Source organism: Orcinus orca, chromosome 19, assembly GCF_937001465.1.
Source record: "Orcinus orca chromosome 19, mOrcOrc1.1, whole genome shotgun sequence".
NCBI classification, from domain to species: Eukaryota; Metazoa; Chordata; class Mammalia; order Artiodactyla; family Delphinidae; genus Orcinus; species Orcinus orca.
Genome location: NC_064577.1, coordinates 35,818,642 through 35,843,047, shown reverse-complemented (window position 1 = coordinate 35,843,047; position 24,406 = coordinate 35,818,642). Strand labels below are relative to the sequence as shown.

At 46.7% G+C, this 24,406-nt stretch overlaps 1 protein-coding gene across 4 annotated transcripts in view; it reads right to left on the bottom strand.

Moving 5' to 3' along the window:
* TEX2 (testis expressed 2) overlaps positions 1 to 24,406 on the bottom strand; it is a 106,734-nt gene that overhangs the window by 16,933 nt on the left and 65,395 nt on the right. For all 4 annotated transcript variants that reach the window (XM_049702157.1, XM_004275633.4, XM_049702156.1 and 1 more), the window contains 5 exons: positions 24,117 to 24,317; positions 22,802 to 23,141; positions 21,281 to 21,528; positions 11,271 to 11,417; positions 6,438 to 6,537 (listed from right to left, as the gene is read on the bottom strand). In XM_049702157.1, the coding sequence (XP_049558114.1) occupies positions 6,438 to 6,537; positions 11,271 to 11,417; positions 21,281 to 21,528; positions 22,802 to 23,141; positions 24,117 to 24,317 (1,036 nt within the window). The remainder of the gene's footprint in view (positions 1 to 6,437; positions 6,538 to 11,270; positions 11,418 to 21,280; positions 21,529 to 22,801; positions 23,142 to 24,116; positions 24,318 to 24,406) is intronic.

The following is a 24,406-nucleotide window of genomic DNA, read 5'->3' as shown; positions in this document are numbered from 1 at the left end:
TGAGAATCTTTAAATACAGATATAAACTGCAAACATTCAAACAAGTTATCTTAATATGACGTGCTTGCATTCAGATGAGGGTAAGATGACAATTTTAACATTAGGTGCAAAGAAAAACACGCTTCTGTGACAATGATTCAGTGGCAAAAAGCTCCCTGAAAACCTTGGAGTGCACGTAACGAGAGCCGAAACCACGTGGTTACATAAAGGGTGAGTCAGGAGCTCCCATCTTGCAGGACTGAAAGACGAAATCAGCAGTTACTAGAAAGGCTGTCTTCTCAATGAGGACAAATGTAGCAACACTGTGAAGTGGGGACAGACACTGTGCTCTGAGTGGCACCCTAACCCTAACGAGCTGCATGTTCCTCACCTGGGTGAGTGCGGGAACAGAGCTTTTTCTTCTGGGCTCTTGACAAAGGTTAAGACTTGCTTGTGAGGCATTTCATTTAAAATGTTGCTTCCTGTAACCATCTGGTCTTGGTAGTGATCAAGGACAAAAACCAGAAGTTAAGGAGCAAGGCAATTTTTTAAATCTTTAAATACGCGTAAGGCAGCCAGTCCTGAGAGGTTCTCTGGAAAGGGCATGAACACAAAGGGTCTTGTCTTAGTCTTCTCAGGCTGCTGTAACAAAATACCACAAACTGCGTGGCTGAAACACGGACATGTATTTGGCACAGTTCTGGAGGTTGCAAGTCCAAGATCAAGGTGCTGGCCAATTCATTCTTGGTGAGGGCTCTGTTCCTGGCCTGTAGACAACCGCCTTCTCCTGTGTCCTCATGTGGCACAGCGAGCGAGCTATCTCTCTGGTCTCTCTTCTCATGAGGGCACTAATCCCACCATGACCTCATCTAAACTTAATCACCCCAAAGGCCCCATCTCTAAATACCATCACATTGCAGGTTAGTGCCTCAACATATGAATTTGGGGGGAACACAGACATTCAGTCCGTAACAATCTCCACCACATGAGGGGTCTTCACATTGTGAGGCTGTCCAGTGGCGAAGGGTGGCACCTGATTACCAACAAGTCCCTAAAAAACCGGCCCTTCACTGGCTACAAGGGAAACACAACTAACAATGAACATGACAAACTTCAGTCAGTCTTCACACAAGGACTTGAGGAGCTCGGAGGGCTGTTTTTCTGTTTCTCTTCAGCCTCGTGAGGGAAGGATCAGTTACCACCACTGCTACTCAGACTGTGGCAAAAGCTACTGCTCGCTCCACCTCAAAATGTTTATTTAGTTCTTAACGCAAGCTATCAGAGCTCAAGACACTGAAGTGAATCCCTGTCCTCTGGAAGTTTATGCCTGAAGAAGAGTAACGACGGCCTGGGCCACCTGGTGCAGAGCAGACCTAGATGCCAGCAGAGATAGTACACATGCCCTGGTACATGTCACCAGAGACGAGTAGAACAGAGGTTCTTCCGCCTTCTCCCTGGTAGTTGATTTAATAGACTCCATGGCCTCAGGAGCAGTCCTACTGTGCTCGAATAAATCTAGTACTTTCACTCAGCAGTTCACTGTCGTATTTACTATTAAAATAGCTAAAAGGCCTCAGTCTCACTGGAACAGGTTTAATGGGGCAGGGGTTGCTCAGGAGGAGGTAAGAGGCCCTAAAGCCGTGCTCACAGGGTCTGGCTCATGTTACCTGCTCCTCCACTATCCCTGTACCCGTAACTGATGGCTGATTTTCACTCTGAAAGCCAACATTTGGCATCCAAAAAACAAAAGCTCTTAAAATGGAAGATTTAATAATACACTGATTTTACCAAGAACAGATGTTTGAGTTATTCAGCTCTTAGACGACCACATCAGTGACCGTTTCGTCCCTGGCAAACAGACTGGTGCCATACTGCTCACTCAGATGCTGCAGAAAACTAGTATTATTCCTTGTAATTGGATGTGTCCCCTAGGACAGATGTCATTTTTCGTTTTGTCTACCTGTAACCGTTCTTGGAAACAGCTCCACCTTTCAAGGTTAACACAGTCCCAAATCAGAGTCTCTCCTCCCCGCCCCAACCCAAGTTCCACAAATGAGTATTTTTTTTCCCTTTCCCACAAAAGGTATATTTTCCTTGTGCAACACAGATCTGGTCAGAGAGTATATGTGCCATTCTTCTCAGTGCTGAGCCCCACAGTCTGGCCCTGTCACCGTGACCGACCTCAGGCAGCTGCCCTCTTGATGAGGGTGTAGCCAGAGGAACAGACAGCTCACAGACTGCCCTGGTTCCACTTTTCTGCAATACTCCGCTGGCAGAGTAGCTTCAGTCCCAGCACTGAACAAAGGCACCAGGCACCACAGATCAAGGTCTGGAAGACAAATGTAGATGATGGACCTGCCAGACACAACTACAGGCATCTCTGAAGACAGACCAGCTTCCTCTTCCTGTGGGACATGGTCATCTTTCCACAGAATCCAAGCCCTTTGGTGGAAACTCGGGTTGTTAATCGGGTATCTTGAAACAGGGCAAAAACGGTGCCACGCGGCACTCTGTCCACGTGGACGCTCAATGACCGTCTGCAGACAAACTCCGCGTAGCAAAAGCCCTGAAGACTAAATTAATTAATCTGAACCTGAGGGGTCACAGTCCACAGCCTTGGCTCATTCTGACACTGCTGACACCCCTGCAGGCACTGCTCTGAGGTCACTAGTCCCAGGCATGGAAGAGAAGAACCTGGCTGACAGACGAGGGTCCCCACCAAACACCTTCGGGAAGATTCTACTCATCAAGCTTTGCAGCAGCAGCAGCAGTAACGAAGACCGATGGCTTCCTGCGTGTCACGTGTGCTCTCTGAGTGCTGACATGAAGCGTTTAATCTCCTCCACAAGCAACAGGGGAGAGGCTACTGCCATCATCACTCTATGGATGAGAAGCTCAAGGTGTTGAGTGCTTAGAAACCTCCCCAAGGCCTTGCTGCTGGATAATGAAGGAGCAGGGCCCAAACGCGGGTGGCCTGGCCCAGAGCTGGTACGCGCGGCAAGCCTCTGGCTCTGGCCTAGAAGCTGCGGAGCAGCACGGAAAAGCGAGGCTGCTGAGTGATCTCTGGCACATCACGCCCTGTCTGGGCTTTGGCTTATGCATCTAAACACAGCAGGGTCCTGCTAGAGAACCTCTGATTGCCTTCCCAAGTCTAAACAGTCAATCTGCCCAATTCTTTAAGGGTTTGAAAAAGGAGCTATACATTTTTAATTAATTTTTATCCATAAGAAAAAAGATTAGGAGAGAATGTACCAAGAATGTACCAAATGTAGCAGAATGGTCATCCTGGCTATCTCTGAATGGTGGAACGATGGGTAATGTTTCCCTTTTCCTTTTGCTAAATATTCGAGGTTTCCCCACAATGAGTATTTGTTGAATGAACTAAGGAGCAAACATTACCCTAACAGTTAATAAAACAACTGGAAAGGGCTTGGCCTGGTGGCCCCCCGACGACAGGCCCCAGGGACAGCAGCCTGGGGTGGGGATGAGGAGTGGGGGGGAGGCCCTCTCTGTAGGGGAGGAAGGAGACCACCCCCCACCCCACGGTGAGGTGTGTGTGGAGCGGGCAGGGGTCAGAGACAGGAGGTGCACAGCCAGTTTCCGAGGTTCAGATCCTCTCCACCTTCCGGCCACGGTTCCGGTCCCGGGAACGGTGGTCCTTTCCCCTTATCCACTGCACTAGAACCTGGCTGTGTGTCTGGAAGCAGGAATGGCCTTTTCCCTTCATCTGTTCTGGGAGGACCTGCCGGCCTCAAGCTGTAGGATGGGCCAACTGAACACCTCAGCCACTCACATTCTAAACTCTCCAAGAGCGGCAGCAGTGAAGGCAGCGATAATGCTGGTGAAAATAACAACAGTAACACTTAGAGCTTGTTTGGCACCTGATGCTTTCCGAGTGCCTTTCATGTATTAACTCACTTAAGCCACCAAGTGGGTGCCATCAGTCTCCCCTGCTGAGAAAGGAGTGAGTTAGTGACGAGGTTAACGACTTGCCCAAGGACAAGGAGCTGTGAGCCCGGCGGTGCGGCCCCAGAGCTGGAGCTCAGAACCGCCGCTCTGGGCTGCCTCAAGAAGAGCATCCTGAGGCTGGAGTGATCCAGCAGCTCTGGCCCAAATATCCCTCCCAAGCCATGTGCCTTCAACAAACAAGCACAAGTTAGGAAATATTACCAAAAATAAGGGTGTGGGGTGTGGAGGGGGATCCCCTGGGAGGCGCCCCCTCCTGAGAGCAGTCAAAGCCCCCTTCACCCTAGGGGGCAGTTCCCTGAAAGGTGAACTCTGCTTTTCAGAGTCAGTTTTAACACGTCACTCCTGATTTTCATTCCCCCCAAAGGAAAGGTTTCTCTTAGAGCAATGGAATCCAAGATGCATTGTCCCTTCATGTTCATTTCTGTTATACCATCACATGTAGCCTTGGCAGACTTGGAAAAACCTAATTTGATCAAACTTTTAAAATCCACAGGCTTTATCATTCCTTTCTTTAGTAACATTTCTTCCCTTGTTACATAAAGCAGGCAGATCTCTAGAACTTGCCCTGAAAGGAGTTAAGTAAGCCTCAAATGGATTAAAAACTGGCAAAAGCTTTGATCTATATAATAAAACGTCTTGATGCAGCTCTGGCTCCAGAGGAACGGGAAAGAGACTTGAGACTTAGGCATTTAGTGAATTTCACTCAAAGCCTTACAAAGCTGCCCTGGGAGGCTGCAGAGTTCACAGCCACAGGGACGCTTCTCAGATGCCACAAAGCCCAGCTATGGCCCTGCTCCCCTCTCATTGGAAATTTCTGCTAGTTCAACAAAGGACAGTTCTGAGGTAAGAGACTGCTAATGCATTAGAAAATAAAGCATGCACACGTATTATTTACCTTCTTTAAGCCTGACTCTCAGGAGGCTTATGTTACCTGATCATTTACCAGCTCGTTACAAGTCAGTTCCTAAAGAGGCAAAGAGCAAAGGGCAACCTAGAGCCCCCCCAGAGCCAGAGGGAGCCAGGCAGCCCTGGAATGCCGTCGGGGCGAAGATCCTAGCTCTGCACCTTACACATAGATAATGCAGCTGTTTAAATTTCACATGTGGTTGAAAGAACTCTAGCTAGACCATTTGCAAAGAATTTTTTCTAGTTTTACTCTTAGTGAACCAGAAATTCACTAAACCTAGGAGCACTCAGATTCATCAAAGTGTAGACACAATTGAGTGGTCACAGGTGATTTCGACGTGCTATTAGGTGGACTTCTGGGTTTGCAAATAATTCTCTGGTCTATCTTTCTCTGAAATCGATGGGATGCTAAAGACCTGGAAATATGGACTTCACTGTTAGCTAAAATAGTGCTAGAGAGATTTGTTAGAGCTGCTAGTTGTAGTGCTAAAAAAAAAAAACTCTCTGTATTTACATCAAATGTATACAACACAGAACTTGATTTCATTAAATATGTTCAAGAGCCACCTGATACAGCCATACAGAGACAAAAGTAGATGCTATAGTCTATCAATCTTACAAAATATTTACTTCAAAACAAATATCACTCTCTTGAAAAGTTGTAATTATTTTCTCCCTTACTTTGTTCCTGAGCCTTTTGAGGAAGAATGTAAATCCAGTTTAAGTGGAAAGAGGCTCACTTGGAGAGGGATATTCTAGAAAAAAAGTTGAATACTTCCATGACAGGGAGGTTTTTCCCTTTCTGCTCATGGAGTGTTCTTGCCTACCTAATTCATTCTTCTTTTCACCAGACTCCTGGGTACTAAATTTTCTGTCAAGGTGCCACAAAATACACATAAATCTTTACATCATAATTGTATTCAAACTCTCCACACATTTTAATCACCTTCTCACATGCACACATACACAAGTAGGCATAAATAATGTGTCTGTAACATGTCTTAAAAACCAAATCAGAGAACTTCCCTCCAGCAGAGAGCCTTTACTCTCAAAATACTGCCCAACAATATAAGTCTTCATTTTTCAAACACTTACTGAGTGCCTACTTGGAGTGGAAAGGAACAGAAAGAATAAAACATGAAGCTCAAAGAATCTGCATCCTAGAGGTTAAGGCGAGGCAAAGATGTCACTACTTATGAGGAGGGGCAGCTCCCAGTAAGAATCCAGGGAGGGGCACATGCAGACGAGAAGCCACGAGGGGTAAGTGGGCCTGAAATGCAGCCACTGCCTCTCACCGTGGCAAGGGCTGTGACCATGCAGGGCTGGGCCCCCCTTAACTGGCATGTGGAGGAGGACCTGTAAGGATCCAGAAGACCAGAAGGGCTTGGAGCGGGAGTCCTGATCTACTCCCCACCGGTTTCAGGCTGTGACCATTAAGAACAGAAGACACGCAACATCAAATATGGTTACAATGCCCCCAACTCCCTCCAAACACAAAGCCTTGGTATTCAATCTGCAGTGACGGCAACATTCTAACGCTCATATAAATGCTCCACTCCTTTCTGGAGTCAGTTAAGAGTTACCTTGGTGATCAACGTAAGGCTTGAAGGCCTGAAGGATTTTTGGCACAGCTACTCCCATGTCGAGCTCCGTCAGAGTTAGCTCATTCATGAAGTAGGGGAGCTGGAGGACAGAAGGAAACAACCAAGGAGACTCGTTAGGAACCTGGTAAATGCTAGAAGTCAACATACTCTCAAAGGGAACAATGGTCAAAGTTTTGGGGACACATTTATTCAACCAAAATTTATTAAGCATACACCATATACTAGGCAGCGTACTACAGACAGAGCCGCGGACGAGAGAGGCAAGGTCCTTGCTCTCGTGGGGCTTATGATGAAAAGGCAGGAACAGACAGATAAGCAGACAAATAACCTATAACTGCAGAGCGTGACCGGTGCTACAGAGAAGATAAGGTGGGTAACGGGGCAGAGGGAGGCTGAACCGTCTTGGATAAGGAGGTCAGCGAAGGCTTCCCTGAGGGTGGCGTGTGGCCAGAGACCAGACTGTGGAGAAGGAACGAGCCATGCTGGTCAGGTTAATAATGCCCAGAGTTGGCTGAAGGCTGGGAAAATTGGCCTCTTTTAGACTACTAGTGAGGAGTTAGGAAATCACTACAACATTTCCTGTAGGCCAACTCACAACATGTATTAAAATCCTTGGAAAAAAAAAAAAATCACATCCCTTGACCCTGTGCTGGATACTTTCCCTTTGCCCCTCTGGGATCGAGTTCCTCACTACATCCCAAGAGGCTGGTCTGCGGGAACCACATCGATGGACTCTTGCCCTCTCCTCTGGCTTCTGGTCGGGCCTGGCCAGTGGAACACACCAGTGGGCGGGGGGTGGGGGGGTACACAGAGAGGAGAACTGTCAGGCATTTGTCCCCTCCCTTTAGTGAAGACCACAGCTCCTGTCAGACAGGCAGCCCCCTCCACCTAGACACCCTGCCCGAGTCTGGGTTAACCGCTCCCCACCGCTCCAGCCCTGGGGTGCTGCACTATGCCTTTCGGTTTCTCTACATCGGCCCACACCTTCATAAATCCTTCCCCAGCTTGCTGCACTGAATGTGCCATATGTTTTCCGCTGGGACCCCAACTAACACAGCTGTCAGTAGGAATTTACTCTAAGTGAACTAACGTAAGAGTGCTGGTATCATGCTTAGAAATTCCTACTTCACCTCAAGAGCAGAGAATTAATTGACCTATGTTTCCTTGACCTGGATTTATGTATATACATTAAAAACAACCTTTAGTCCAGTCCTAATTTTAATGTAAGAGGTAAACTAGGAATCCACCTTAATTTTTTTTCCCAGTGGCTAGTCAGGTGTCTTAACCTATTTTTTTTTAAACAACCAAATCTTTCCCTACTGACCTGCAAAGCCACCTTTCATTATGGGATTCCCATTGCACTGGAATCTGTACTGAGCACTGTTTCCTACTGGTATCAAAGTGGTTTTGTTACTGTAGCTTTAAAATACATTTTTAAATCTGGCAAGTCCCTCTCTTTTCTTTTCCCCCAGAATTTTCTTATTCTCATAAGGACTGCTCCAGTTGAACATTAGAATAATTTTGTAAAATTTAGAATGTAAGAGTTAAAAAAAATTGAACATATGCTGAACATTTCCCGTAAAATGAGAAGCATCTAGCCAGACATGAATTCAGTGCCTATTTTGGCTGGACCTCTTCAGCTGTCTCTCTGCGGAGAAACTTAGACACTTTTAGGATTCACCAGTCAGGGAATTTCGTCTCTGATTTTCTGTGGGGAATGGAGGTGTTAATTTAAAGAGGATATGATGTCTGAGATGGACAAAATGTGACTAGAGACAGTATTCAAATGTGCCTTTTGAATTGGTGGTTGCTTTATTTGGAAAACCTTTTTCCAAAGCATTAATGTTATGTGGTGGTTGGCCTCCCAATCAGCCTACAGAATGATACTTGGCCAAAAATGTAGCCAAAATCTTGCACCCTTGCCCCCGTCCTTTTTGTCTATTGTTGTCATCCTAATGCCCAGTGCTTCTGAGGCACGCCAGGTTTCTATGGGAACAGGAGTGGACACTGAGCCAGGGAAGTGCACGCAGAGAACATGGGGCCCCTCCTGGCACCCCGTCCAGCCTCCCTCCCCACCCCATCCTGCTCCCTGGAGTCCCCGAGAGGGCAGAGGCAGGGCCTGAGGCAGGGCCTGAGATGGAGGAGGGAACTGAAAGAAGCGGGGATGAGAAACACCTGGCAGGGGTGGGATGGGCACTAATCACCAGGAAGCAGGATGGGGAGGGGAGGTCAGCAGGGCGTTTCCTACTTATTCACCTGAGCACCCAACTCCAAGATTCCGCAACATTTCTAACCAACCCCCTCACTCCCTCCTTGCTCAGATTTCTGATGTGAATCAAAACTCAGGACCAGGCCCTAGAGCTGCTTCCTTCCTGCCCTGTCGGGTGGCGGGGAGGCAAGGAAAGGTCACTCCCCCTCCTGCTCTTTTCAACCAGAGACTCTCATCTTCCCACCCTAAGGGCACCACAGTGAGACGGGAACCCACTGTGTGTTCTTTACCCTCCTGGGTAAACCCAGCTGGGGACTGGGCGTTCTCCAGGTTGGTGGGGGTTGAGTTAGAAGCCGTTGCAATAAGAGCAGCATTTGCTGACATGGGCAGAGGCCATAACTACTGAGAGCTCCAAGGTGGTGCCGGAGCAGCCGGCCAAGGCCCAGGGTGTACTTGCTGTGGAGGCAGAAACTCAGCTTATTTTAAACCCATCACCGGGCACCAGATACACACACGGGGCTGCTCTTCCACAGTGTGAGGTATTTATCACGGGTGACGGTGACAATCACTGCAGCCAGCAAAGTGCCCTCCATATGTCAGGCCCTCAAGGAGACCAGGAGACGGGGGGGACCTTTGTCACGGGGGCAGCTCAGCCTCCTCCAGCCATTCTGGTTCTTGACTGGCCATTAACCAATACTCACTACTATATTTCTACTGTATTTAAGGAACAGCCCTTCCCAGGGATACCTGGATATGTGGTGATAGTACGTGTTCTCTTGGCAGGGGTGATGGCAGGTTCAGAATGGGGGTAATCTCCCACTGCCCTCCCGTTTATTCCATCACCAGGGTCCCCTCTGGTCTTCAGGGCACCTCCCAGGACAGCAGCTCAGGTCGGGGTGGAGGGTGGGAGGCGCTGAGGCTGCCAGTGGGGGGAGTACAGCCCCCGCCTCTGAACTGCTGGCGCTGCTGGATGGGGACCACTTTCCCCACCGTAACCCCCTAGCACTTCTGACCTGAAAACACAGACGAGAGTTTATCTCTGTACCCTGCAGAAGCCCACAGGGTCAGCGAAGGGAGAAGATGAAAAGTAAAGACCTTCGTCAACCTCCTCTGGGTTGAGGGAGCCCACGGTTCTCAATCTGGGGTGGAGGTTGGCCCCAAGGACTCCCAGCGCCAGAGAGAAGCCCTCCGACACCCGCTCCAAGAGTCAGTACTGGAACGTGTGTAGCAGTGAGAGCGGTGTCCCTCTGCAGCTCAGGCACGCCCTGTTTTGTCGCCAGGACCCAGAGCCCTCCTGCTCAGGGAAGCACCCATGACAGTCTCTGGGAAGACAGCAGCACCAGCCCTGCCCGTGCGCCTCAACCCGGGAGTTCGAGCCCTCCGTCATTTCCCAAAAAGAGGAGGAGGTTGAGCGAGCTCCAGGGTGGCTGCTGGCCTCTCCTCTCCAAACACTGCTTCCTGCTCCCGCTGCAGAGCGCTCGACCCGCACTCGCCTGAAGAACACAAACATGCTGACCCTTGTCAACAGAGCCCTCCGGACACCTGCCCCTCCAGCTGAGGAGGCCCCGCCTCTTCATCAGGGCCTGGGGAAGGGGTGACAGCGGCCTGACTGTGCCAGGAAAGGCTCTGTTCATGACCCAAAGGCACGACAGGAATCAAATCGAAGCTCCTCCACGCCCACATTTTCTTCCAACATAATTGTATCGTGACTCACCGTCTCCTAACCTGGAGTCCTTGAACTCTCTGAAATCATGGGCAAAATTTTGTGTCACAGGGCATTTTTCTAGGGAAAGGGTCCATATGTTTCTGCTTCTCAAAGGTATCTATGACCCGAAAGATCCACTGACTTAAGCTGCTGACTGTGTGAGCTCTCCGTGAAGATCTGGGGACCAAAGTGACTCTTCCTTGGTTGGGTCTTCAATGGATCAAAAACTTACTCTAAGTAACCTAAATAAGGTCTCTTAGCTGGCGGTAAAGGTGGTACTAAATGAGTCACTTAGTGGCAACTGTGAAGACTACTTACGCAAGTTTAAACTCACTTCCAAGTGGGCCTACATCGGCACCGGGACTGTTTCTTCAGCAAAGAGAGCGCCCAAAATAAAATACCATCTGGCCAGAAGTAAAGGTCAAATGCAGACACATTTAGAGTGCAATGGTAGCTTTCCCAGCTTTGAGAGCGAGTTGGGAAAGAGGTCTTAAGTAGTCTGGCATTTTCCTCAGAGCACATGCTGTGTGGCCAAGATTGTGAGGCTGGGGGGGCTGTCGGCCATACAATTTAAGTTCATTACTAACTTAAAGATAACACAATTCTATATAACCAACCAGCTGCACCAGCTCCCATTTTCCCAAACCAAATTCTGGATTCTCGAATAACAATGAGGGTAACAGAAGGGGAAAAAGTAAACAGGAACATTCACTACATCCCCAGAGGCAGTTAGTCGTATGGTCAAGGTCACACCGCAGATGTGTTATTTGATAAGAACTTACTACTCTCATTTGTTATACGTTTTAAACCAAATGATTTTTCACTTAGGATATAATGTACAAAACTTCTAGAAATTAAGACGTGATGAATCGGAAGCCTCTTGGGTGGAAAACAATACCTTTATTTTGCTGAGTTTCATTTGGATTTTCTTAGACACCAGATCAGACCAGTACTTCTCTCCTAAGAAGTCCCAAAACATTCTTCCAAGCAAGGCATTCACCCAGGCTTCCTGTTCTTCCTCCTCAGAGGGTGGAACCTCTGGCAACTGGTAAAAGAAAAAGGACCAGAATTAACTAGAAAGCAACTGGAGAGCAAGCCAGTGGCTTATTTTTATAAAGTCACTGAAGGTCCCTCCCTCTAGAGAAGGGGGACCGGCCACGTGAGTCGTATTTCTTCCCTATAAATATCAAGTCCCACGTTGTATCAGTGAATAGAAAAAGAGAAACAAAAGCCACCATCACAGATAAAAACTCCTCTTTGTCTATTTGCTTCTTCTACCAGTCTTCTTGTGAACCAGCTAATATTTCATACAATTAGCTCAGCCGTATTACCCTACCCCTCCCCTCCCCCCAAATTAGCTTGGTACCAACATTCTAAGTCAATGACACATCTGATCAAACGTCTGCCTCTCTTTCTTCCAGCTAAGGCTCCCAGGACATGTAACCGTCGAGCTGGTCTCACCAGGCAGCCCCAGAGTTTCTCAATGCCCAGGACTCTCACATTCAGCCTGACTCTTGGGAGGTCATGATTCTCCTGGGCGAGGGGCAGAAAGTGCTTAGAAATACTGGTGTCTGGGTCTTGTATCCAGCGATACTGATTTAAGTGGGTATGAGGATTTTTAGAAACTCTCTTACTGATGTAATGAACAGGTGAGGTTGAGACCCACAGCCCTGGATTAGAGAGAGGAATTCTGTGAAGCTCCTACAGCTGTTCTCACCCATCTCAGCCCCGTGAAACACCCTGGGCTTCAGCTCCATTTGATACAATCCACCTAAAACATCTGTTGTGGCCAGTGTGCAAGGTGGGAAAAGAGCAAACCCTGTTAGCCTCCAATTTCCAAGGCTAAGAATTAGACCATGGATTCTTGCCTGGAGAGGGCCAGGGTCGGGGTGAAGCAGAAGGGAGAAGCAGCCGTGACACCCACGGACGGTGTGGTAGTGCAGGCAATGCTTGGTGGTGTCCACTGACCCCATGCCAGGCCCTATGATAAGATTCCTTCTCAGGTTCCCTCATTTACATCTCACAATACCCAGGAAAGACAGAACTTTTACTTCTATTTCAGGCAGGAGCAAACAGACTCGGAACTGTTCAGCACCCTGCCCGAGGCCCCTGATTCATCAGCACAGCCTGACTCACAGCCTCCTCCCTGTCTCCCACCTGCTGTGTCCGGTGGGAGGAAGGGGGCGTGACCAGGCCCGGGCGTGACAGACGTAGCCTTGTTCTGAGGTCTCTAATTAGGTGATAGCCTTATAGAAACAATTCGCCTTGGAAAGCAAAGACTAAAAGAACTAGAAATGCAGGAATCTGTGGATTGCTCACCCTTTCTCTTCCCTCTACGGTTTGTACAAATGCATCTGCCCTGCCCTCACGGCTGCCTGCAGCCATCACCTACACCAGACGCCTCACGTCTCTGTGCTCCAGCGTGGGCTCACACCGGTGATGTCTGTCTTGCGCAGCCGTGACCACGCCCCCGCACAGCTGTGTCCTAAGCCGGGGGCAGAGTACACGGGTGGCCTGGTGCTTGTGGATTTGACACTTAGAGATGTGATGACCTGTGAGTGTCCTAAAGGTCTATGGCAGGGACCTATGTGTGATTTTTCTGAAGCCTGGAGTCCTTAGGGTCTGACTCAGTTGAACTGGTCACTGAGCTTGTGCAGGGCCTGGAGGGCTGCCCAGCACCCACCTGTCCTCCACTCTCATCAGGGCTTGTGCCGTCTCTCGCTTTGGGGGCCTGGGGGTTCACCTGCATTTCTCAGTCTAATGTTACTGCATATAAGTAGGGATATCCTATGTTCTAGGAGTCCTTCAAATTGGGGTATTTTCAAAGTTATCCCTTATAAATGTCGGCGAGTCTCATTAAAAAAAAAAGTTAAACTCTGTTTTAAAAAATAATACATGTTGGTCCCTGCATTTCAGAAGACATGGCTCTAGCTGCCTTGTGTGAATGGCTGTAGGGTCCCCTCTCTGTGCTCTTCTGGTGCTGTAAAGGCTTCTGATATTAACCGAGGCATCTCTACCACCAGGTTCTGGATGGTCGAGTGGAAGCCTGTGCCCAGCGAGCACTTAGTCATGCCTCAGGCTGTACGCGGTTTTTGGAATCGCTTTTCTCTCTGCCTGAACATCTGCACCCCACCCCAAGGGGATCTGGTCTAGCTTTTCTGAGGTTACCGTCTTTGAGTCACATCAGATTATCTATGCAGACTTCTGAGTAAACACTCACCCAGGGACAATACCCTCCTCCCCCAGGGATCCGGGCAGTGCCAAGAGGCTGCCCACGCAGGGCGGTGCATGTCTCACTCAGATCTGTAGGCTGCACAAGAGAAGAGGTTACTTTTTCCCTTCTCATGTGGGAGAGTTGACTCTTTACTAACCTTTCCTTACAACCCTAGTTATTCACAGGAAACAGGTTTAACAACACAAAATAGCATGAAACAAAGGCTATTTCACAACTTTTGTCCAAGCCAAAGGCATATGATGTGGAAACAAATTTCTGAAATAACTGACAAGGAGGTTGTTTTTTCTTTTCAACTGTTCCTTTTTCTAATGCAGGCTTCTCTCCACAGACTCATTGGGAACAAAGAAAAATCCATGAGCAGCAGAACACTGACAATGCATCAAAGCAGCTTTATGAACAAAATCTGGATTCAACAGGCTGCTAGGAAGAACTCATTTCCAATGGAAGTCATACAAATTTAAGACCGTCAACAATAAATGTGTACACATTTCCTAATGCTGCTGTTTGGCTGCAGGAAGGAATGTGAGAAGCAGATTCACTTTACCATTTCAATTAAAGATGTACATTTAGAAAGGGTACGTTTCTAAAAATGGCTTCCAAAATAAAGTTTAGAGAGTTCAATGGCCCGAAGCTAAAGCAAGACTATTGTAACTGTCTGAGTAGCTCTTGGGAGATATTTTATTAAAAACCAACCTGTAAAAAGAAAATAGTACAGATTTACTTTTTGTAGTGTAACGTTTCCTATTACAAATAGCCAGGCGATCAGCCCAGCTTTTTAAGGGCAAAGGCAGCTTGGTGGCTTTGCTGCTAAGGTCTGGTCGCACACTATCTGATGTCATGAGGGCTTCACAAAGGGCTGCCTGGCCCAGGAGAGGGCACAGTGGAAGACCCTCCCGGTTAGCTGTTTCCCCGATTACAAAAACAAGCATATTTACTAGAGAAAACACCCATAATCCCATTATCCAGATATACTTATTTAAAACATTTTAACTATATTTCAGTCTGTTTTCAATGTGTGTATATATATATATTTTTGTTGTTTAAGAATACATAACTTTAAAAAATAAGCATAACTAACATGGTTTTGTATCCTTTTTAAAAAACAGATTTATTGAGATATAATTCACATACCATACAATTCACCCATTTAAAAAGCATCATCAGTGGTATTGGTATGTTCAGAGTGTGAGGGCATCACCACAATCAATTTTAGAATATCTTCGTCACCCCCAAAGAAACCCTGTATCCACGAGTGGTCATTCCCCATTCCTCCCAGCTCCATCCCCACCAGCCCAAGGCAACTAACCACATATCTGTCGCAGTGAATCTGCCTATTCTGGACATCTCACATAAATGGAATCACACAATATGTGTTCCTTTGTGGCTGACCTCTTGCACAAAGCATAATGTTTTCAAGGTCATCCATGCTGTAGCATGTATCAGTACATCATTCCTTTTTATTATGGAATAATATTCTATTATGTGTATATACCACACTTTGTCCATTCTTCAACTGAGGGATATTTGAGTTGTTTTCCACTTCTTGCTATTGTGAATAACACTGCTATGAACAGTTGTGTACAAGTTTTTGTGTGGACCTAGATTTTCATTCATTTCTCTTGGATATACACATAGGAGTGGAACTGCTGGATCATAAACCTCTATGTTTAACATTCTGAGGAACCACCAACTGCTTTCCACAGCAGCTGCATCATTTTACATTCCCACTGTTACAAGGGTTCCGGTTTCTCCACATCCTCATGAATCATTGTTATTGTCTGTCTTTTTTATTCTAGCCATCCTAGTGGTTTGGACGTGGCATTGCATTATGGTTTTGATTTGCATTTCCCTGATGGCTAATGACTGAATATCTTCTCATACACTTACTGGCCAGTTGTATATCTTCTTTGCAGAAATATCTATCCAGATCCTTTGCCCATTTCTTAATTGGGTTATTTACCTTTTATTATTGAATTACAGGAGTCCTTTATATATTCTGGGTACAAAACCCTTAGACATATGATTTGCAAACTCTGTGGGTTGTCTTTTCACGTTCTTGATAGTACTGTTTGCACACAAAAGTTTGTAATTTTGATGAAGTCCAATTTACCTATTTTTTCTTTGGTTGTGTGTATTTTTGGTATCTTATCTTAGAAGCCTTTACACCTAGCCCCAATTCACAGAGATTTACTCCTATATTTTATTTGAAGAGTTTCATAGTTTTAGCTCTTGCCTTAAGGTCCATGATTCATTTTAATTTTTGTATACGGTGTGAGGGAGGGGTCTGACCTCATTCTTTTGCATGTGGATGTCCAGTTGCCCCAGCACTATTTGTTGAAAAGACTATTCTTTCCCCCACTGAACTGTCTTGGCACTCTTGTCTGTAACCTTCCTAAAATTTATTTTTAAATTGGATATATGGCTTTATATTTTTTACTTATTGTATGATAAACACTTTGCAATTCTACTTCTAAATGTTTAAAAAGCTGACTCTGAGCTTGGAAAGGGGAAGCCTTGGGAAACCATTCTGCCAATTAAGATTTCCTGGTTTCTGTTTGATTCCTGTTTGCTTTGTTGAGTTCTTATCTCCTGATAACACCAAACAGGATGTAGTATCTTATGATCCAGTTTGTAGGTAACAAGATAATTAGCGGAACTAGCAATAATGAAGGCAGGACTCTCCAAACCTGGGGCAGCCTACATGACCTTTAAGTATTTCTGAAAACCTTCCATTGAAAAGGAGTGTGGCAGTGCCTGATGTGATCTGAACACCAGAGCCTCACACTTGGTGAACAAGCACAGCGCTGCCTCACCAATGGCCCTCCCTCCCAGGCAGGCCACTTCAGGGCATAAAGAACTAGTAGCCTCCCTGGCCTCACACCTTTGAGTAAATCCACAGGCTGCCCGTGGGGTCTCCCTTCCTGAGGTACCAACACTAGGGGTAACACTATCCCACCTTTAGACATTTCTTAAAAGAGTTTCTTCATTTTCTTAATTGCTGTTTATATCTTCTCCTCAAACCAACAAGATGATCAAGGTCTGGGTCTCCTCAGCCAGCCTCATGGTCTCACTATTCTAGAGGTGAAGCTGCCTGAGAAGAGAGAAAATGGCGCCAAGATCACAGGGGTTTGGAGACTTCAGAGGCTGGTACAGTCTGTGTTTGTGAGATAAAGCGGAGTCACAAGGGCAAGTCAGGGCTCAGCGACCGATCACTAATCACTAAACATCTGGAGAACCAGGCCCTTCCTCCAAAAGAGCAGTATTTTATAATTCAAATGTTGAGCTCCAAAGTGATTTCAGAATCCCCCGAACTTGTTTTTAATTATTATGGGTAAGAATAACTACCAAAAGTGTTCTAGCATTGTTTAATACAAACCTAGTCTACATCTACTAATTATCACTGGCTGTTTTCAGCATTGGTTTGGCTCCTGACCACCAGTGGCCCTACTCACCTCCTGACCCAGCTTAGCACTGGGCCATGTGTGAGAAAGGAGGCTGAGTGTGTGGAAGGCGCCGTTAGACCTGGAGCCCTCAGGGTGAGAGATGCTTTGAACGTGGCCTGTAAGAAGCAGCAGCAGGGTGGGGCAAAGGCTGGTGCTGTGTTCCAAGCTCCTTGCATAGAAGAGGAGGGGGCATGCTACCCTGGGTAAGCGTCTGGGTGGTGCCGACACTGATGAAGTGACAGTGTAACTTGAAGAGGTGTCAAAGGTTCCTTTGTGTCTCTGAGCCCTTTCAGTTCCTCTTGGACTCATGACAGCAGAGGCAATATGAACCCAAAGAAATAACCTGGCCGTCTTTGGCAGGAAGGATGAGCACTAATGACCACGTCCAAAAGGTTCACATTTGGCAAAATTGTGGGGAAACAGGCATTCTTATTACCAGTGGGAATGAACACTGGTGCAACCCTTACGCAGAGGCATTTGGCAATATCTAACAAAACTACACGTGAGTTTACATTCTGACATTCTCGTAAGATATCACCTTGAAGATATACCCCCAACAACACAAAAATACACATATACAAGGTTGTTCATTGCAGCACTGTTTGTAATTGCAAAATATTACAAACCACCCATACGCCCATATAAGAGAATGAATATACTATGGAACATTCACACAATGGAGTCAGTCTTTGCAGTTGCTGAAAAACAAGAGGAAGGGGAGATATCTAAGAACCGATGTGGAGTGATTTCCAGAATGTACTGGTAAATGAAAAAAGCGTGCAAAAGAGTATCCATGGCGTGCCACCCTTTGAGTAAGACAGGAGGGGAAATGAACCCAGAGAGGATGAGCCAGAGACTAATGAGACCGGTTCACTACTGGGGTGGGGGTGGGGGGATGGCATGGATGAAGAGAAGGAAAAGGGCGGGGGAGACGGCACTTTTCTGAATATGTCTTTGTACAGTTTCGGTTTTTGGAACCATGTTAATGCTTCACAGGCACAGAAAAGAAAAGAAAATTAAAGAGGGGGTGGGGGAAGGTCCTCATTTGCTCGAATTACAGAATTAAAGAGAAATAAAACTAGTAAAGAACTATCTCCACTGAAAAGGAAAGCATGAAAAGTAATAAAAAGAGCATAGGAATAAATACTGTAGCAGACCTTATTTCTCAAAAATGGTGCAATGATACTTCCCATCCCAGATGCTCTTCTAAGAATTTGCTACTCCCTCAGCTCAGCAGAAGTGGAATCTATGCCCCTCTCCTTGAAGCTGGGAGGGCTTTTTGACTACTTTGACTAATGGAGCAGGAAGGAAGTGACATTACTTTACTTCTGAGATTAGGTCATAAAAAGCCCACCTGGCTCTTTTCTCTAGGGACGCTTGTGCTTGAAACCCAGTCACCACACTGAAGGAAGCCCAGGCCACATGGGGAAGAACCGAGGCCCACAGCCCCCAGCCCTAGCTGAGCTCCCAGCCACCACCCAGCAACTACTTGCCAGCCATGCAAGTGCCATCTCGGAAGCAGGTCCTCCAGCCCCCCGTCCAGCCTCCCCAGCTGACACTGCATGGAGCAGAGAGAAGGTTTCACTGCTAGGCCCAGTCAAATTACAAATCTGTGACCAAAATAAATCACTGTTATTGTTTTAAGCCACCCCATTTGGGGCTATTTGTTACACAGCAATAGATAACTAAAACATACACCTATACCTCATTCATGACTGTCTCTACTACCAGACCACTCCTGAGAGCCAGGACGCGGCCCACACATGCTTCAGGCAGGCCAAGTGGACGTGGCAGTCCAGCGCTAAAGCTCACGCACTTGCTTCAGAAGCCCCTCTTTCAAAGACAGTTGCCTGTGTTCACACAATTCTGGCTCTCTGGTTGCCTAGCCCATGCAGATTAGAACCATTAGATTAGGGGTAGGGGTGGGAGATGAGGATAAGCACTCAAGGAAAGGCAACTAGAAGGACACACACTAACACCAGCCAGCAGACAAGTGACAGAAAATGCTGCAGAGTCTGTGGTCTGGGATGGTTCAGACGGGGGTGAAAGGCCTGACCTCGATAGCCTTGCAGGACAACAGGCCTGAATTTCCATGTGTTGTATTGAGTCTTTAAATCACCAGGAAAAAGATTAAATCATCCCTGCCTGCTCTGCCTAAGGGGGACAGGAAGTGCAATGTGGTTTTTAAAGACTTTAATCAGACTTAACTTAGAAGATGAAAAGAAGGTTCTGGTGTTTAAAGGGGTTAAGTGCTAAGTACCTGGAAAAAAGGTTTGTACCAGAGACACCCCCACCCCACCCCAGCGACAGCAGCGCAAGGTTGAGGGGTCAGGCTCTGTGCCAGCAGGACCTCCCAGGCCCTCCTGCGGCTTCCACAGACCCCAGTGATTACACAACAGGCACATGTAACACATACGGAGGAAGCGATGTTCTAAAACTTTTGTTTTTTTAATTTACAGAACTCTTTTTTAAAAAGCAAGCATTTATTTATTAGATCCTTTTCTTACATCACACAATTCTCCTCCTGATTTTCCTGAGTCTAATGAGAATCCAGACAGCTGACAGCCCAGGCAGAAAGGGAATTGGGGGAGTGGGACTCACTGTTGGTAAACAGGACATTTCCAGAGCAGTTTTCTATTACCCCGCTCTAGCTTAGAGGGAATCTGCTTCCCACTCTAACTGGTAGCTTAGGTCAGAGGGGGAGGCGGTGGGTCAGAGGCCAGCAAAGGCATACGGTCTTTTTTGGCCCTGACAAAGTAGGCTGGCTGAAGGTTCTGGGGCCTCTTCCACACTGAAGAGGGTCAACAGAATGACTAAAGCCTGAAAGCACAAAGAGGATGGTACCAAATGCTTCCCGTTAACAGAAATACAGTCCCTATAAGAGGTTAAACACTTTAGTAACTGAACATGGAAGAAACAGGCTTCGTGCTCCACGGGCGGGAGGCTGTGCCTCAGAACCTGAGGGGGCGTAGCGGCTGGAGGCCTCAGGGCAAGCACAGTCTGAGAATGACCCACCAAGACGGCAGTCCTGGCAGCCAAAGGGCCTCGGAGTCTCAGATCAGGTTTCGTGCACTCCATCACTTAGCAACTGTGACATTAAGCTACTTAACTTCTGTGAAGTTTGGTTTCTCCATCTATAATATGGAGAGAATACCACCTGGTTTGCAAGACTGTTCAAGGGATCAGAGTAATTCTACTACAGTGTCTGACAGAGTCTGACATATGGCAGCTTATATTAGTCATCTTATCACAAATGATCTTGAGTCAATGTCCAGCTTGTTACATTTTGCAAATAATGCATATGGTAAACCTTCAAAAGCCCTGGACAGAGCTGAGGAGTCTGAGAATTTGAGTATACAATGGTTATTAAGGAATTAGACCTCTATTGCTAATGATTCTGTGAATTTCCCTACTGATGGCCCAGTTGCTCAGGTCAAAAGCTAGGGGTAATCTCTGACTCCTTTGGTTCTCCCCATCCCACATGGAACTCATCTGCAAATCCAGCCAGCTCCCCTCCAACAGTATCCCCAAGGCCGCCACTTCTCACCACCTGCTATGACCACCTCAGCCTAGCCCCATGCTCTGCTGCCACAATCACCTCCCACCGCCCTTTCCTCCTACTGCCCCTTCTCCAGTCTCCATGGAGAGCCACATGACTTTTTAAACTCAAGTCAGATCAACATTAGCCCCTGCTCAAAACCCTCCCAGGGCCTCCCATGACCTGATCAGACGAGGAATTGATCTGACGAGGCCCTGCCTCTGTCCCTTGCTCACTGTCACCTACGCTGACCTCACCACAGTTCCTTGAATACTCCAACCACAGGCCTGCTTCAGGGCCTTTGTACTTTCTGGTCCCTGCACCTGGAATGCTCCTCTCACACAGATCGCCAGGGCTCACTTTCTCACTTTGGTCAGGTCTCTCCCCAAATGTCACGTCCTCAAAGAGGCTGTCCTCGACCCCAATCTAAAACAGCAGTTCTGGCCACTTTCCATCCTCCCTTATTTGTCTTTATTTTCATGCTTATTGGCACCTGATGTTTGCTGTTTGCTGCTTGCTGTCTCCCTGACTAGAGTCCAAGCTCCCTAAGAGCACAGCCCTCATCTGTCTGGTTCAGCACTGTGTCCCCAATGCCTAGAACAGGGCCTGGTACAAAAGAGGCGCTCAAAGGGCTTATGTATGAGGAAACAAATCTAAGAGCAAAAAAGCTACCCCCAGGCAGCCAGCTTTACCTTCTTCCCAGCTGTGGGGCTGCTCTCCGCACTCTGCGCTGGGCTCCTTTGGGGGCTTCGGTTTTCCTGGGGGACACACCTGGCCATGTACACACTGTAGTCCAGAAGCATCTTCTGCCGTACACTGCCCGCTAGCTCCTTCTGCTTCGGCTGGGGCATGATCTCCTCCACGCTGCCTTTGCTGCTGCTGCGGCTGTGGGTCAGGTGCCCCGAGGGACTGTTGTGTCTGCTGTGTGAGGGCAAAACCCCTGGAGCAAAGAAGTGATGGCTGTTAACACAGATGAGGAAAACGACGGCAAAGGAAATGGAACACAGAGCAAACTCCACTGGGTACAGCTGAAAAGCAGCTAAAATGCTATAAATGACTATCTAAAATATACATATTTATAAGGTTATTTCCCACCCTGAAAGACACCTTCCATTGTAATGATAGATAACTTTTTAGAACAGTTCTTATTCTTCTTCAAGACAATTCAGAGGAATGGGAGCCATGATACATATCTGGTAGGCACCTTTTCTTTTTTTCTGGTGCTCTCTTGGGGTCAGATGAAGGACTGACACAGCCCAAGGGGCACACAGAAAGTGGGCAGAAAGCTAACTGGAATTGCCATAAGCTGTGGATGGACAAACATCTTTCATTCATTCATTCAACACAGTTTTCATCGAGCACTTTCTCTGGGCCAACTCCACATTAAAAAGAATAATAAGACATACACAGTCCCTGCCCTTGAACTCGGGCACCTAGGCAAATAAATCACAATTTTCTGTAATAAGCACTGTACTGAAGCATGACTAAAGGACTTTCAGGGCAGAAGGGACAGGGTGAGTCCCTCTGCCCAAGAGCCGAGAGGCGCTTCCTCCAGCAGTGACCTTCACAGGTAGTGACCTCTGGACTGCCCCTTGAAGAAACAATTGGCATTTTCCCGGCCTAGGTGGGGGAAGAGCATTCCAGGTAGAGGGAACAGCATATGCAAAAAGCAATGACAGGGCACAGTATGTCTGGAGGACGGTGAGAGATTCAGTGCTGTTCCAAGCAAAGTACATGGGACAGAGGGATAGGAAATGAGCAGAGGGGCGGGGTAATCGATGGCAAATGCAGTGAGTCAGGAGGCCAAGGATTCTGTGCTTCGATGGCAATCTCAGGCGTGGAGGCCATGTTGAAGGCCAGGAGCTTGAGAGCATAAGCTGCCTTCTCACTGGCCTTCTTATTATAACTAGGGTTCTCCTTCTGCTGCTTCTCTCAGAGGAGCCACAGTACATAAACATAAATATTGATATAATCTTTAAGGAACCAGCAAAGGCGAAAAAAATACATCTGCAAATGGTTCCATCACTGGTTAAATGATTCAGTACAAAGTACTGCAGTGAGCAGCCTAGAAGGCAAATAACCCATGAATACACCTTAGGTGGCAGACAGTCATCAGTTCAGGGTGGTCTTCCTCTCTTCCTACCCGGGACTCTCTCTTGATTCTCCCACGGGCCCTTTAAAAATACATAAGCATTTAACACACATGTCATTACCTGGTTTACTTCCAGAGACACCAGGTGGCTTCCTGGTTTCCGACTTCAGCTTAGATGCCAGAATAAATCTCCTAAACCACTCCTCTTTTTCTCGGCCAGTTCTCCCAAAGAGATAGAGTATCTGATCTCGCTGGCCAGATCGTGTTCCCTCCTGAGGGTGGGTTGGCTTCTTAGGGTCCTCGCCTCCCAACTCCCTCTCAGCTGGTGGCTTTTCTTCAGAAGTCTCTTTATCAGTCTGGGCCTTAGACATAAAGTCATCTTGTCGACCAAGCTCGATACAAATGGGGTACTTTTTATTCCAGATTCGCTTTCGAGCCAAACTTTTAGGCACAAGATAAATCTACAGAGAAAGGGAAAGGATTTACACTCTAAATTAAGAATTGGCTACGTTGTGCATTACTACTGTGCAGAGCACAAATGCAAACTTCATAGTATTTTTGACTAAAATGATGAACGTGAAAGAATTACCACTTGTCCATAACGTGACTTTAGAAACTAGAATTTTTAGAAATGACTTATCTTTCAAAATAATTCCAGAAAGTAGATATTCAAGAATTTCGCACGAGTTACAAATATCTATGATTTTCAGGTAACAGTAGCAGAATAACTATTTAATGGATTATCATCAACTAAGTTTGGATATCAACTGAGTTTAATGACCCTGGGTCAAACCTAAGCTGGGGGGAAAAAGAAGAATTTATCAAATTAGATCCTGATGGGAAGCTCAAGTTTATCAACCACAAGGTAAGAATAAATTCGTCAAAAAACTATTTTAAATAATTCTGCCATTTTGGAGAAACTCAAAGATCACTCACAAGATTTATAAGAAAAGAGAACCTATAGCTTTTTGGAATAAAAAATAATTTACATTTCTCAAAAGCAGAAGTATACTTTATCAAAATGTGGTTATTTTGCATAATTTTCCATAATTTTCACATTTACAGAGCTTGCGTTAGTTATTAGCCTAGCACCACCACACGTGGCTTTTGTTTGACCAAAAAAATTAACTCTCAAAGTCAGAAGAGCGTACGATGCCTTTGCTTCTCAGAGTGTGGTCTGTGGACCAGCAGCATGGATATCACCTGGGAGCTCATAAAAATGCAGACTCTCAGGCCCTACTCATAGTTGCTGAATCAGATTCTGTACTTTGAAAGATGCTCAGGTGATTCATATGCACATTAATGTTTGAGAGGCACTGCTCTAAATTACACTCATACTTTAAACACACAACCTTTTAAGGGGAAAAATTACAGTAAAGCGTCCAAGATTCCAAATGCTTTTCATTCATCTAAGCTTCCAAATTAGTTGGGCTCACCTTGCTGTCGGACAGGTCGTAGATTTTCTGGCTGACGTAGGTCACCTCTGGCTTTGTTTCATTGTAGCTTGCCCTCCTGGATATATTTTTATTGGGCTTTGAAAGCCTTACGGTCCCACCCTCAAGTCGAACAAAGACCGAATGTGTCAAAGTCGCATGGTAAGTTTCTGGATCGTAGTTGTAAATCTCATTCATCCATCCCTGATGGAGAAAAACTTCCTTTAGTAAAATCAGAATAAACAGACACCTGATTCAGTATGAAAATGATGACCACTCTGGTGTTCAGGGCA